Source organism: Heterodontus francisci, chromosome 7 (assembly GCF_036365525.1).
Source record: "Heterodontus francisci isolate sHetFra1 chromosome 7, sHetFra1.hap1, whole genome shotgun sequence".
NCBI lineage: Eukaryota > Metazoa > Chordata > Chondrichthyes > Heterodontiformes > Heterodontidae > Heterodontus > Heterodontus francisci.
In genome coordinates, this window is record NC_090377.1 from 76,607,473 (window position 1) to 76,624,319 (window position 16,847).

Genomic DNA, 16,847 nt, shown 5'->3' on the forward strand with positions numbered 1-16,847 from the left:
GTTAGGAAAATAAATCATTAACCATGTCATTCACCATGGTCGCAGATGCTCCACGCTATCAGCATAAAAAAGTAGCTGAAGGAATAAGTCTAAATCATAGGACATGCTGCAAGATGCCCCACTCCAGCAAATTCTTATGTTTATCATGCTCTTAAATACATTGAGACTTAATTTTTATATTTAGCAGGTGTACTATTATTTGTAAAATGCAACTTTTTGATGATGTCCAACGATGTGAAAATTATTAATGGTTCGAACTGATGATGATTAAGAGGCTGCTGAAATGTTTCAAGAATGATGTGAAGATTAGAAAAAACTTGGAAACGGAGTGGGGCCGATTTCAGTTCTGGATTCCATTTTGAATTGTGGCCAAAAGTGTAATGGAAGAGAAGGAATTTCTTATATTTAGATACGATAGCATTCCTTTTTAGTAACTTTTATACATAATGATACTCAGAGCTCTCCTTGCTCAGTATCGCCTGAGCCACATGCTTATTTTGGTCACGTGAACAGCGGTGCGAGCCTCAATGAAGTGAACTGAAATGAAGGCGGTTTTTGGCACCTCCTGACGCCGGCTCTGGCGCTCTGATGTCCGGACTCTGAGAACATGAAGGTGTAAGAGTAAAGGCGAGAGCCGGGGGGAAGGAGAGTGTATGTGGCCGCTTCGGTAGCGGTTGGTGCGAGTGAGCCCGGGGCCGGGGCGCCCAGGCGCGGTTTACCATGACAGCATTAGCCGCCGCCTCCTTCTTCTCCAACATTTGCAATTTCGGCGGATGCGGCCTCACCTTTAACACCCTGGCAGAACTTATCGAGCACATCGAAGACACCCACATAGGTAGGTGCCGGCCCTCATTGTCGTTGCAGCCTGTGCACTTGAGCTGTCAGAGCTGGACTGGGGGCTGAAGTGGCTCAGGCCTGGCCCATGGGCTCGGGGGGAATGGAGTACATCGGCCTCCTCACTCCACGTATACTGACAGTTCATTCATAGGTAAACGCCACCACAAAGCTGCAGCTGGAAACAGGTCCCGCCGGGCGGGTGCACGGGCTCTGGGTGGCATCAGGGAACAGCTGGAGTGCGAATGTTGCTACCCCACCTCTCCCTTTCTGTATCTCCGAGCACCGTATCCTTCTCACCTGATGCTGCATAGGTAAAAGTAGGAGAGAGGGAAGGGTAAAGGTATACATTGTGTTTACGCTCTAATTTGTTGCCTCTTGCTTTCCTGCCTCAAACTGCCAATGCGCTTACTGTACATCTGCATCATAACGATGCACGGTGAGTTTTTCTCCTTGTTTGATTGCATTCAACAGCGACAACAGGATGGCTTTGACCGGTTGGGGGTTTCCCCACTGTACAAGCTTAACTTTTTTTTAAATCTTCCTTTTGAAGATAATCGGCAAGTTTAAAATAAGATATATGGTGTTTACAATATAACTTCTTGAAATGCAAAATATTTTCATACTCTTTCTGGCTTAAATCAGATCTCTGATCTACTTGGGAGTTAGCATCATACTGGTAACCTGCAGACTGTCCCTCTTGTATTACTTTGACACCATAAAATTACTTTGCATGAAAATTATGTATTACTCATCCTTACAATTGTGAACTTGGTGATAGTACTTCAACAAATGTTAGTTGCTTTTGTGGTTTTTATTTTTTACAGTCTGATGCTTTTACTGTCTATAAGGTGAAAAACTACATTCATGTAGGGTAACGCTTTGTGATGGTACAAGAGTGCTTTTCTTTTGGGTAAACATTTATTTCCAGATTGTTAATTAGCCTCCCTGGATTTTTCAGAAGGGATTTTTTTTTAAGCTCTGCTCGTATACTACTTCACAGTTAATTGTTGTCTTCAAGTTTGAAGATTGCATGAAGCACATACCATTTCTTTTTTTTGAATTTGCATGCACTTTTTAAAGTTAGAATTACTGGTAAAGTCACTTGGTTAAAGAGTAAAGGGAGCTTTGCTCCTGTGCATAATCTTTGCTGCCTTTGTCTTGGGGTGTTTTCTGACATTGGGTGCTTAAACTATCAAAATGCTCTCTTTGCCCCTCTATCAGTCATGTTATGTAGAATAATTTAACTTTTTTTCTGTTTTTTTCCTCTTATGAAAGGAATGATTCATATTTCAGTATAGTTCCAAAATATTATCCTTCCCATATGATTATTCTTCACATATGAGCTGAGGCAGTGATTTGTGTAACTCTGTGGAGGGCATTGGAGGTGAGTGGGCCAGTGCTGCCCACAGAGAAGTTTCTAGATATGATTATTTGATGTATAGCAGGTATATAAGAATATAGGTATATTTTTTCTCCCCCACCCTACCATTAGTGATGATGGATTTCTGGGGATGGAGTATGCAATATGTGTTTGGGCTAGACTTTGCCAATTGCTTACCATTTTAAAAAAGGAGTTGTAGTAGGAGTATATGATATGAATATTTCTATTTATACTCCTGCCATTCATTTAGTTTTTTAAAAAATCTGTTGAGGAATTGTTTAAGGTGTACAACTTTTCAAGAGAAAGAAACAAAGATTGGAACTCCAGAGTAATTTCCTTCTGCTACATGCTTGGTTTTAATTTTACTAATAAACAGTACTTTGTCAGAAAGCTGGTACATAAAATGTATTGCTCACTCTGCCATTCAATAAAGCAAATACAACAGCTTATTTATATAGTACCTTTTTAATGTAATAAAACATCCCAAGACACTTCACAGAAGCATTATAAAACAAAATATGACACTGAGCCATATTAGGAGATATTAGGTCAGGTAATCAAGAGCTTGGTCAAAGAGGTTAGGTTTTAAGGAGAGAGGTATAGGGAGGGTATTCCAGAGCTTAGAGCCTAGGCAACTGAAGGTGTGGCCACCAATAATGGAGCGATTAAAATCAGTGTTGCTCAAAGCCAGAATTAGAAAAGTACAGATATCTGAGGTTGTGTGGCTAGAGGAGATTAGGGATGGGGAGGGGCGAGGCCGTGAAGGGATTTGAAAACAAGGATGAGAATTTTTAAATCCAGATGTTGCTTGGCTGGGAGCCAATGTAGGTTAGAGAGCACAGGGATAATAGAGGAACACGCACTTGGTGTGAATTAAGATCCAGACAGCAAAGTTTGGATGACTTCAAGTTTATGGGGGATAGAACGTGCCTAACAAAAGGTTATCTGACCAGTGATAGTGAATTATAGTTTTTCTTTTATGGGAAAGAAAGATGTCTAATTTGTGCACAGTAGATTGTAATTATACTCACTTTCACCAGTGAATCCTAAAATTTATGATAATTCTATAAATGTGTGCATTGTGATGAAATGTTTACATGACCAGGAAATTGTTTTATTGGTCAAGAAGGGATATGGTTCCCATAGAAATGGGTTTATTTCATAGTGCTATTTTCAGTTCTAACATAATTACTGACTTGATTTGAAACTTTATATATAATCTTTGCATGTAAGCACAACATTTTGTCCCTGCCAGCTGCCATTGAGATTACTTCCCTCCACCACATCCATTTGTTCTATGTCTGCAAAATCTTTCTTGCTGTTGTCAACTTCTGTTATAAATGTGTTCACATTTATAACAGCTGTTACTATGTAAACCTGTCCCTGTAATTAATTATACCCACCTGCCAGTGGTGGCGCTATAGTATCTCAGCCTATATCAGAGCAACATGTGCTGCAACCAACTCTGCATCACAAATTTTCCATATTTTACTTAACTATAACTGATAAATCAAAATATTGTGGGAAGTATAGACAGAATGTATGACCTTAAAGTGAGGATTGCATAACATTTACGTGTTCTGGTCAAATTATCTGATTCCACCCCCCAAACTTCCTCTACCTCAAGACTGTACTTGGTCTTGACCAGTATATTTAAAAATTGGGTATGGTGCACATTGCCTGTAACACTTTTTGTCAGTATTTATGATGGCGTGTTTTTCTCTCGAAATATTCCAACATTTTATAATGGATAAACCATATGTAAATATTTTACTCGCTGTTTGGTGATGGACCGAATGAATCACCCATTGTTTTTGGTTGTCTTTATCTCTCCATTGGGGATCCCATATTGGGCCATGTCCTACTGTACTTTATTTCTATGATTCTAAGAATCTGGAACTCCTTACCTCAAGGAAAGTAGCATAGATAAATTTAAGGGGAAGATCAATAAGCACATGAGGGAGAAATGAACCTGATAGGGGGAAATGAAGAGGGATGGGAGGAGGCTCGTGTGGAGTATAAATGCTGGCATAGAGCAGTTGAGCCAAATGGCTTGTTGCTGTGCTGTAGACTCTTTGCAACTCTGTTACATTTCACAACAACATGGGCTAAATTTATCCATATTTTGTATCTGTTAGTACCTTCTTTAAAATTTTATTTGAAGGCTATAACCTCTCCCAAAAGCTTGGGGTTTGAATGTTTGCTGGGAGCAGTGAATCAGGATGCATCAGTAACCAATGTCCTAGAATTAATCAGTAACGAATATCTAGTCAAATGATAAAATGCTTCAGTCTTCAATATGATTTATTTGTTTCATTTTAAGAAAATTGAGAATTAATTTCTCAAGCTTTAATTTTTTTAAATGGGCTGTATGTGAGAAAAGGATGGAAGATATATTGATTACACACTTGTTTCAGCTTTTTGCGATTATAAACAACTTTAATTTATATAGCACGTTTAAAGTTGTAAAATGTCCCAAGGTCCTTAGCAAAAGCTATTTCAATAAAAATACCAAACCACAGAGGAGGTAGGTGACCAAAAGGTTGAACAAAGAAGTAGGTTTTAAGGAGCATCTTAAGAGGAGAGAAAGGTAGCGAGGTGGTGAGGTTTAGGGAGGGAGTTTGAGAGCTTAGGGTGAAGGCAGCTGAAAGCATAGCTGCCAGTCGTGGAGCGATTTAAAATTGGGGATGGGTAAGATACAAGAATTGAAAGATGCAGAGATTTGAAGTCTTGTAGGGCTGGAGGAGGCTAAATGGATGGAGAGGAGGCGAAGCCATGGAGGGATTTAAAATCAAGGATGAGGATTTTAAAATTGCCGTGTTGTCAGACTGGGAGCCAGTAAAAGTCAGCAAGCACAGATAATGGTCAATATGCTCTTTTTTTTGTTGTGTGGCTGATTCGTTTACGTGCACAAGCCCTTGAAATGCTTTTGTGTGGCTATGCGCAGGCTGTAATTTGAGGCCAACTTGTGTGCGGCCTGCACGGCAACTTTTGGGTTGCGGCGATGCAGCTTAGAGAGAACATTTGATGGGTGAACGAGATTTGGAGTGAGTTAAGATATGAGCAGCAGAGTTTTGGATGAGCGCAAGTTTAGGTTGAGTGGAAGATAGGCTGGCTAGGAGAGCATTGGAATAGTAAAGACTAGAAGTGATGAAGGCATGGATAGGAGGGCTTCAGCACCAGTTAACCTAAGGCAGGGTCAGAGTTGAGTGATGTTATGGAGGTGGAAGTAGGCATTCTTGGTGATGGTGCAGATATGTGGCTGAAAACTCATCTCTGGGACAAATGAAACATCAAAGTTTCAAATGGTCTTTGCTTAAAACAGTTGCCAGCTGTATAAATACTTTTTTAAAAAAAAGTGTTTTAAGCTGAGACAGTGTCTTTCTCTCATCCTAATTTACATTTTTAATTAGAGCCTCAAATTATCTCCTCATTTATCATCTGTATTTAGTTGATAGCTGATTTTCTGGAAGGTCCACATTTCTCATTGATATCCCCATCTGATGTATCCGAGTAGTTTATTTGGAGTTCTTGCAAACTTCAGGTGCCCAATTCAGGCCTCCATTCCAGTGCTATTAAAGCCCAGTGTCACCCCAGTGCAGCTAAATCTCCATTTACTGTATTCACAGAATAATGATCAAAGTCATAATATTTGCTCCCCAAAGTACCATTAAAATCCCAATATTTAAAAAAAAAAACTTTTTAATCGATGTAACTCAGTGGTCCTCATGTTATTGCTTACATGGCATAAACATTTCTATTGTTTTTTTTTAAAATCGTATCTTCTAACTCATGAGCAACTTCACAGGACAACTAGTGGAATAATAAAACATGTTTCAGTAGTCTTGAGACCAATAATGCTATTTTGTGTGATTATGGTGCAGAGAATACCAACTTTTGTCAAAATTTTTAATATAAAAGTAATCCAAGTATATGTATGTTTTAATAATTTTCCAGTAGTGACTTTGAAATGGTCATTTCAAAAGATGAAGCCGTGTACTTGGGATATGTAGCATTAACAAAGCCAAGATTTTTTTATTTATAATATCTTTCTTCATATTTCTAGTATCTTCACTTATGATTGCAAACATGTTTCTATGATGTAACATAGACAACATGCATAACCAATGATGTCAATCAGTTCCACAATATCATTAATTAGATTGGCCGGTAGAACGGAATGAGTAGTTTCAGGTTTCGGACGAGTGGAGGTAATTGCTGAAATAGGATTGGTCATGACATTGGAAGATGAGGGCGGCGCAGTGGTTAGCACCGCAGCCTCACAGCTCCAGGGACCCGGATTCAATTCTGGGTACTGCCTGTGCGGAGTTTGCAAGTTCTCCCTGTGACCGCGTGGGTTTTTGCCGGGTGCTCCGGTTTCCTCCCACAGCCAAAGACTTGCAGGTGATAGGTAAATTGGCCGTTGTAAATTGCCCCTAGTGTAGGTAGGTGGTAGGGAATATGGGATTACTGTAGGGTTAGTATAAATGGGTGGTTGTTGGTCGGCACAGACTCGGTGGGCCGAAGGGCCTGTTTCAGTGCTGTATCTCTAAAATAAATAAATAAAAATAAAAAATGAGGTGGATGTGAACATCAACTTGCTGGGATGACAAACAGTTGTTTGGAAAGGGCAGGGAAAATGGCTTGGTGCTGGTGAGGATGCAAGCTGTGCTGGAGGTGAGAAGATATGATTAAGATTTTCAGCAGCTGAGGAGAGAAACCCATTTGGGAGCAATGATGCTGCAAACATGAAACAAAGTGCTTTTTGCTGACTGATCACATGGAGGAGTGAACTGAGCTTTGGTTTGAGAAGTACTTCATGGTCATGCAGCTCTGAACTTATCCTAGCTGGCAACTGGGGAAGCTGATTGAATCAGTCTGTGATGCAAAGAGGATCGGTTCAAATTTGTTGATATTTAGCAGAAGGAAGATTTGACTTATTAAGATCTTAATGTTGAGCAAGCAATTGAAGAGAGTGCCAACTGTCTTTGGGTTGATGGAGCTGAATAATGATTGTTGCTAGTGTTCACGTGGAAGCTGTCCTCCCCCTCAATTGAAGATGATGCCAAGAAGTAGTGTATAAATAAAGAGAAGTGAGGTGATGATGAAGCCCTGGGAGATAAGTTTTATGGTTACCTCAGGTAAATAGCCATTTGAAATTATGAATAATGTACATAACTTGAGACTATGATTGTAGGTGGCAGAATGAGAAAGTCTATCTAAGTTCTGTTTCTAAGTTCATGCATGGGAGTCTGCATGAAAAGATTCAGAAGAGTTGGATTTTGGAGAAACTACCATAGTAGTAAAGAGATCCTAGTGAGGATTAGATAAGAATTCCATTAAACGGTGATTCTCTCTGGAATCTAGTAAGTGATTCTCTCCTATAGCTGCTGATTTTATAAATCCATTTTTATTCACTATATATTTAATTTCACTCTAAATGATTTGCAGGTTATGTATTGTAAGTTATGTTGATATTTGATTTACAATTTTTATTTTACCAACGACAGTTTTATAAGATCATTCCAAAAGATTTGGATCACCTGGATAATTACTGGTCTTTTATTGTACCTTAGTTTATTATGCCATACACGTCAAGGAATGGAATGAGTGGTAGGATACATCTGTTTCGCTGTCATTAACTTGCTATATTCAAACAGAAAATCATTGAACTTAAGTACTTCAATGCAGTGTTCAGGCTGGGGAGAAAGTTTTAGACAAGATTTTCTCTACCATTGGCTAACATGGACTAGTTTGGTGATGTGAGGAAGGACTTGGCTGGGAGAAGAAAAGGGAGTTGTATTGTGGAGGAGGGTGGGAGCCCGGTTGGATTAAAACTAGATACTACTACTCTGGCCTGTGATGTGAGACATTGATTTGAGGATCACTTTCTGGAGGCAGGTTTTGAAGGAAAAATACAAGGTCTATTAATTGTATGTAGGTGGTGGGCATTAATTGCGGAGTTACTTGTGCTCTTATAAATAGGGACAGACTGAAACTGTGGTTGGGTTAGGAGGTGCATGTTTGTAAAGTGTACCTCTGTAAATAAATGCTTATGAAAGTATATAAAGATTGGCCCAAGTTCTGTCAATCACCACCTGGCTTTCTAGTGTATACAGAGTAAATCACATTCCTGTATCGCAAGGGGCTACCTGGGAGAGGATTGATTGAGACGCAAATAATCAGGGGTAGAAAACTCCTTGGTTGGTAGTTCTTATTGAACTCTCCCTTGCAATTTTATCAGCTATTCTCTTTTTCGCTCCCCCCCCCCCCACCCCCCAAATAAAACACCATTGCCTTTTCTCCTCTGCTTAAAATCTCCTGCCCCTAATAGTTGGGTGTGCTTTAGTCCATGCTACCTGTAATAGAGTACATTTCTCCCTCCTGACCCTGCTTGTTCTTTGTTTACTGGTACTCTGTTCAAATTTGATTTCCGGAATTCCCACCTTCAGGACTGCACTGCTTTGCTGGACGAAGACTTTGCTGCCACCTCAGTTGGTTCAAGTTTTAAGTTGACCTGTTTCAGCGTAAAATATCAATCCCCCACTTTCTGTTGTCTACCTGCTGAGTATCAGGTCCGTACTTAAGTGCACTGCTAGCTTCTCTGCTTTATTCTGCTGCTCGTTTGGGCCTTGAACAGAAATCCACTTTCTCTTGGGCTGTTTCTTTGGCTTCTAGGCTTTACCATGACCTTCACTTTTTGCTACTGCCTTCTATGAGCCGCTAGTCTCTGCTGGACTGCCTGTATTTTATTATCTGGTTTAGTGTCTTACCTTTGTGCTCCATTGCTAGGAATTTTTCGCTCAATGCTGAGCTAGCTCCGATTTCATTCCTGCTAGTTGCCACCCTGCTCTGGTTTCTTCATCTTTGCTGCTGAATAACATTTGCTTTGTTGCTTTCCACTTGTTTCAAATGTCCACTAACCACTTACCCTTCAGAAATCCTTTGTCACCCTTCATTGGATTGATTTACACTGACTCTACCATTTCCTACTATTGCTTTTGATCTTGCATGCTCCTCACCTTCTTACAGCTGTTCCTTGGAACATCTGCCTTACCTGCACTGATCACGGGGATTTAATTTTCGCAGATCCCTCACTGGGCTTCACTGCTCTTGGTCCTTGAGTTTAACTCCAACTGCTCGTCACTCTTGTGCAATTATACCGGATCTGTTGGTGTCCATTACTAAAACAGAGGCCTCAACTCATCTTCACTGGACCAATCTCGACTTATCCATGGCTAACGCTCCACACAGCCTCAGTTCTCTTTTCCACTTATTATCTGCCCCTTCACCACCACCTGGATTCGCTTGCTGTCTAACACTTACTCCACATCTGGTCATTGGTTTGTTGATGCTCTTGCTGACTCCATCTCTGTCTATGAGTTGATTACTTTCCATCACAAGACTTTTGTATTGTCATCTGTCCACTCTGTTTACAACAGGACACGTGTCTTATTCTTGTCATGTCTATGCATTCTAATTTCCCTCTGTCCATTAGGTGTCTTTGTAGGATCAAACCTGTTATTTCTTTGTTTTTCCTCTTGACCCCTGTTGTGCCGTTTTCTCCTGTTATCTTTTCATCCAGTCATGCCACCTTTCGTTTCCCACTCCTGGGTGCTTTAGTATCCTCAAAAGCCTATCATTACTCCTCTGTTTTTATCCTTTCCACCACAGGCTTGAATTTCCATGGATAAACTCAACTATGCTCTTTGCACCTTTTAGACTTTTGAGGCAACCATCAATTCCTCCTTTCAAATAGTGATGTAACTCTTATCTTCTCTTGCCCACCATGCGTTCTGGGAGCTAACCTTGCCCGCCTCCTTGCCATTCTGTTCATCCCACTTGCCACTGCTGCTTTGGACTCTGCCAATGGATCAATAATCACCGTTCCTCCTCATTTCCCTCCAGAATGTCTGCACATTTTGCAAACCTCATCCTTGCCATCCCCGGTCATGTGGATGATTGCTCTGACATCATGGCTTTGACCAACTTGGCTCACTGTTCACAAACCTTGCCTTTAATGAAGCCTTTTTGCCTGGTTATACTTTGTCTACCCAGCACAAACCACCGTGGTAGCCCTTTATCAGCAAATCACATTGTACTACTATAGTAGCTTGTCCTCTAAGCGCTTGCCTGTGTTTCACCTTCTCCTGCCTCTCCTTTTACAATCCTCACTGCATACCGCTCCATCCCCACCCTGATATCCTTCCATCTCCTCCCTCAGCCTCTGCTCTGAGCGACTCTTCATCCCAGTGATTTCGATCTCCGTTTCATCTCACCTCTGGTTTTGCTGCCCTCCTGTTGTCTTTTAACCTGTCTCCATATAAACTCTCCTACACATTCATGGCCATCTGCTCAAATTTGCTATCTTGCGTGGCTTTTCTTCTTCTCCCATGGTCACAATTGCTGATGAGGCCAACTGTGACCATTTCCTCCATCACCTGCATCCTTCCACCTTCTTCCAACCCCATTTGCTTTTACGTCTGCCATTGGTGTGGGGGGAGGCGGGGAGAAATGTTCATTCAAGATACTTAAAGCTGCATTTCAAACTTCCCAACTGTTTTGCCTTTGGTCCTCTAATCATTATACTTTTACAGGTGTTGATCTGCTCAAACTTTCCTTCTCAACCACCCTTGATGCCCTTGTTACCAGTAAAGCCCTTGCTTTTATTCCCTTTGTAGTCATTCTCCTGGTGTGGCCCGTTCTTCACTTTCAAGGAGTGCAGACTTGAGCATACGTTGCACACAACTGTTTCAGACATTCTAATCTAGACACATCATATCAAGTGTTATCGGGGCTTACTGCCAGAACTGTTCACTACTCCAGGATTACCTGGAGAGCTAAGTTAATTCCTGGTTTCTTTCCTTTCCTAAAACCCTCTCTTGCCCCTTCTACCCTCACCTCCAGCAAGTGAGGAGCTCATGGACTTCCTTGTCAGTAAAAGTGTTCAGCTGCCTGAGCTGCATTTTCCCTTGTCCACCAAGCCAAGGCTCCCATCCTGGCCCTGAACCTACATCTTTAGTTTCTCTTCTGTCTCCCCTCATACCCTCTCTGAGCTCACCTTCTCCATGATGTTAACTGCATCGAAGTCATATGGTGAAGAATGAATCTAGACACAGCTTCTTCTCTTGATAGTTGGTTTATTCACAGAATGCAGCGTTACATGTCTGTTTTCTGCTACTTAACCCCTGTGTCCCAACAGGCTCTTTTATTAAAAAAATAAATAAATAAATTATCTCCTCTAAGTCCTTAATTAAACAAATCCTTTCACCTGCGTATCTTAATATTATTTTATTCTTTCATGGGATGTGGGCTTACCATTAACAGATTCCCCTTTTCTTTAAAGAAACAAAAACTTTATAACACAAATAATTACAAAGCAAAACAATGGCTTTTCATATTTCTTACAACTCCTCATAATACAACGTGTAATCTTCTAGGACCTCCAACAGTTTCTTGCAGCAAGCATTCCTTTTTGTAAAACAGTCTGATAATTGGTGACTTGTGTCGACCCATTTACCTTGGCAATTTCTCCAACATCTCCTTTTATACTAGCAAGGTCAATCCTTAACCTTTTTTTCAGTGACACTGTCGAATAACATTATCCCATAGAGAATAGTTATCCACATAGCATTCAATGGGAAAACTTTTTTTCTCAGAATGCCTCTTTGTAAAGGATTTCCTTCAAAATGTTAAGTAAAATCTCATAACTATCGCTTCTACTAGTGCCAGTGTTTCTGCAGTTAGGGTACTTGTAGATACCTTTTTATTTTCTTGGCTTCACAGGCCAAGGGACAACACTTGCCGTTTTTCCCCACAAAGAATCTGATGAACCCAGCTGTACTCAAATATCCATCTGGAAGATTGGCATGAAAAGCAGCACTAAAAAGGACTAGTTTCGGATCACCTGCAGCTGGAAACTTGAGTATGCGTTTCTGTAAATTTAATTCCTTTAATGTTTTTTTTTCTCCTCAAAACCTCCTCAACTGTAACATGTTTCATCATAGGACGTATTGCAACTTAGTACTAACTAGCATCAAGCCTTATCTGAGTACATAACCAATTTAACTGTTCAATTCAACTTCACTGCTCTGTTTCTTCTTTGGATGCAAGATCATCTTTCTTTGATGACCTGGCCTGATTTTATTGGGATACGATTAACACTTTCTAGATAGGATTGCTGATTCAAGGTTATTCCTGACCCGTTCTGATTAACGTCTGACCCTACATATTTAAAGGCTCCCAAAGGCTGACTTCCATTCTTAAATGCCCCTTTTAACTATAACCAGTTGCTGAAATTCCACAGAACCTTCCCATAGAAAATCATCAACATGCATCATAAAGATGCCTGCGCATTTCTCTTTGTGATACCAGAAGAACATTGCTGGATCTGCTTTCAGTTGAATACAGCCTACTTTCAACAAGACAGACCTAACTGAGAAGTTCCATACTGTAGATGCATCATTCAATCTATAAATATATTTGTTTAATTTCCACAGTTTCCCTTCTACATCATTCGCTTCTTTTAGGTGGTTTCAAAAACACTTCTCTTTGAAATTTTTCACCCTGCAAAAATGCACCTTTTTTTTTTATATTGATCGACCTACATTCCCAGGAGTATGTGGCTAAAAGAGCTAAGAAAATTTTCAAGCTCACTTTTTTTTCCTGCTTTGGGGGAGTCCACTCTAACATCTTGATCACCAAGTCTCTCTTCGAAACCCTGAGCCACTAATCTCGCTATAGTCTTGTATGTCCCATCTGGGAGTACTTTTTCTGTACATATCCATCTGTGTGATGAGGCTGGCTGTCCCCTATCTTGAACTTCAGAATAGTCACAAAATTCCTTCCAACTTTGCTACTCTATTTGTTTTGCCCTTCTTAATTGTTATTTGTATGCAGCCATTGTAACTTCCTGATCGTAAGGGCTTCTACTTCTAGTAATGTTCCTATATTCTGTAGTCCTTGCTCTGTCACATAGCCCAGTAAATCCAAGGCTTCTGCTTGCCCTCTTATCTCCTCCTGGACTACTACTCCAGGATTTCTCCCTCCCATTCTCTGAGATGCTGTCACCAGTATGTGGTTGTTCAAGTGCCAGAGTCACTCCCAGATTGACTATGGGGATTCGCACTGTTTTTTTTTTCCTTTCTACCATTTCATGCCGTTTTGCCAGTCCATAGATCTTGTCTCTTATCTCTTGTCTGTTATTTTGGATGTTTAGCCAATGTTTGAATTTGCTGGTGGCTTTCCCTGCTCTCCCGACAATGGTTACATCCCTTTATTCAGTGGATCTTTCTGGTATGTACATTACTCTAGTATTGATTTAGGCAGTTGTCCTTTAGGTAAAATAGCTCTATCCTGTGCACCAGTATCACTTTGTCTATTGTTATTCAGCCCTTTATTTACCGTATTCTGTTCCTCATAATAGTCAAACATATGAGTATGACAGGTACAGGGTGTCTCATCACCTTCTACTAATTGTTCAGATTCTGCAAGTTTATAATCAATCCTGATTAACTGACCCTAATAGTTTGACTACCATGTTGGAGAATCAGTCTTCCCATCACACCCATCACTTTACCCAGACCTTTCCACCCTTTCTGACCCTTTTTTTTAATGGTATATTAAATCCACGGGATTAAAGTTTATTTCTGACGGTCTTATGTGATGCCATAAAGCTCGCCAAATTTTGAGACTTTGACTTGATGAATGACCTTTTCCCTGCATGTCGAGCATTCAAGTGTGCAGGAAGGGTGGAACTAATTTTAGTCCCTTCCAAGACTGGGGGGATGATCACACACAGCATAGAAGGTATATTGGGATTCCTCCCAACCACCAACTGATGGACCACAGCCCCAAACCATTTGAAGCGAATTCTTTGCATGCAGTGTCCACACCAGGGCAGTTGGGTCTGCTCTCGCCTTCGTTCTACTCTAGCTATTCAATCATAGGTCAAGCATCTCCAGCAATGGCTTCTCTTTCTGCCCTATGCAAAGTTTTATTATTTGTTCATGTGATGTGGGTGTTACTGGCTAGGCCTAATTGCCCTAGAGAAAGGGGGGGTGAGCTGCTGCCTTGAACCACTGAAGTCCATGTGGGGTAGGTACGCCCACAGTGCTGTTAGGAAGGGCGTTCCAGGATTTTGACCCAGCAACGATGAAGGAAGGGTGATATAGTTCCAAGTCAAGATGATGTCCGGCTTGGAGGGGAACTTGAAGGTGTTGGTGTTCCCATGCATCTGCTGCCCTTGTACTTCTAGATGATGGAGGTCGTTGTTTTGCAGTCTCAGGAGCTTTGGTGCATTGCTGTAGTGCAACATGTAGATAGTACACACTGCTGCCTCTGTGTGTTGGTGGTGGAGGGAGTGAATGTTTGTGGGTGGGGTGCCAATCAAGCGGGCTGCTTTGTCCTGGATCGTGTTGAGCTTGTGTTGTTGGAGCTGCACCCATCCAGGCAAGTGGAGAGTATTCCATCACACTCCTTGTGCCTTGTAGATGGTGGACAGGCTTTGGGGAGACGAGAGGTGAGTTACTCGCTGCAGAATTCCGAGCCTCTGACCTGCTCTTGTAGCCACGGTGTTTATATGGCTACTCCAGTTCAGTTTCTGGTCAACGGTAACCCCCATGATGTTGATGGTGGGGGTTTCAGTGATGGTAATGCCATTGAATGTCAAGGGGAGGTGTTGAGAATCTCGTCATTGGAGGTGGTCATTGCCTGGCACCTGGGTGGCGAGATAGTTACTTGCCACTTATTAGCCCAAGTCTGGGTATTGTCCAGGTTTTGCTGCATTTCTACACTGACTGCTTCAATATCTGTGGAATCGTGAATGGTGCTGAACATTTTGCAATCAACAGCGAACATCCCCACTTCTGATCTTATGCTTGAAGGAAGGTCATTGATGAAGCAGCTGAAGATGGTTGGGCCTGGGACATTACCCTGAGGAACTCCTGCAGTGATGTCCTGGAGCTGAGATGATTGACCTGCAACAACCACAACCATCTTCCTTTGGGCTAGGTACAACTCCAACCAGTGGAGAGTTTTCCCCCGATTCCCATTGACTCCAGTTTTGCTCGGGCTCCTTGATACCATACTTGGTCAAATGCTGCCTCCTTCATGTCACGGGCAGTCACTCGCCTCACCTTGTCCTTCTAGATGGTAGAGGTCCTGGGTTTGGAAGGTGCTGTCTAAGGAGCTTTGGTGCGTTGCTGCAGTCCATGTCTGGAGTTCTCTAAAGGATTCCTCTTGGCCCCTTTCTCTTCTGCGTGCTGCCTTTGGTGATGCGATCCAAATGCATGGCATCAGATTAAACATGTAAGCTGATGACATTCAACTCTATCTCTCCACCAATCTCTTGACTGCTTTATTGCCTCTGTTATTGGACTGCTTATTTGATATCCACTCTTAAATAAGCTGAAATTTCCACCATTTAAAGATTGGAAAGATTAAAGCCATTGTCTTCAGACCCTACCACAACAGATTCCATTCCACTTCCCAGCCATTGTCTTGGGTTGTTCCCGACAATTTGCAATCTCTGTGTCCTATTTGACCCTGAGCAGAACTTTTGGTCCCATATCCTCTCCATCATAAAGGCTGCTCACTTTTGCCGCTGCTGAAAGTCTCCTCCATGCCTTCGACGTCTCCAGACTCTCCAGTGTTCCTGTGGTTAGCCTCCCATCATCTACCCTGCATATACTTAGATATCTAACGCCTGTATCCTATCCTGCTCGATCATTTGCCCTCCCCTGTGCTTGGTGATCTGTGTTGTCTCCCTGACTCTTCACACCTCAAATTTAAGTCATCTTCAAATCTTTCCATCGCCTTACCTCTCTAACTTCCTCCAACCTGCTGGGAACAGAGTTCCTCTCACTCAGGGCATCTCCTACTCCAGGGGTCAGTAACCATATTTACTTGAAGGGACTTTTTAAAAAAAAAAATTAAAAAATTGTCTAAAATAAAAACTGTTGAGTACCAAATATGTGGCAAATTGTCAAGCATCCCTAGTAGAATGTATAATTTGTATATATAATTTCAATACATGTATTTTATTTATCAATAGAAAAAAATTAAAATAGACCTAACTCTGAATTATCCTGGTTTTTGACATTTTTGCACCTTTTTAAAAAAAAAAATTCTTATGTCCAGTAGATGCATGTTCAAGTTTTATGCATCAATCTGCAAGAATTTTTTTTTCATAAGCATGTTTGGAAAGAAAATGTAAAAATGGTGAACCATATTAATTTAATGGAAAAACAGCACATTTCATAATGTGATGCAACTGGAAAAGGTTGGGAGCTGCAAATGAGCTGTCAGGGCTTCACACAGCTCTGGAGCCGCAGGTTGCTGGGATCCCTGCTCTGCTCCCTGCTCTAATTGCTGGCTGTGCCTTGTGCCTTCTCCGTCCTATACTCTGGAATTCCCTTTTCTAGACCACTCATAAACCCTCCTTGAAACCTACCTCTTTTTGACAAAGCTTTTAGTCACTTATTATCATATTTGGCTTGCTGTCTATTTTTTCTGATTACACTTCTGTGAAGTACCTTGATGTTTTTCTTCATTAAAGGTGCTACATAAATGCAAATGTTTGCTCTTCTATAGATTGGTATGTCTGTGGGCATGACTTGTGTGTCTAGAA

General features: G+C 41.2%; 1 protein-coding gene across 1 annotated transcript in view; it reads left to right on the forward strand.

Moving 5' to 3' along the window:
• The first annotated feature begins 510 nt into the window (after positions 1 to 510).
• Positions 511 to 16,847, forward strand: part of LOC137372079 (juxtaposed with another zinc finger protein 1-like) — a 170,513-nt gene continuing 154,176 nt past the window's right edge. Inside the window, exon 1 of the mRNA XM_068035458.1 lies at positions 511 to 835. Coding sequence (XP_067891559.1) covers positions 721 to 835 — 115 coding nt within the window. The 5' untranslated portion in view covers positions 511 to 720. The remainder of the gene's footprint in view (positions 836 to 16,847) is intronic.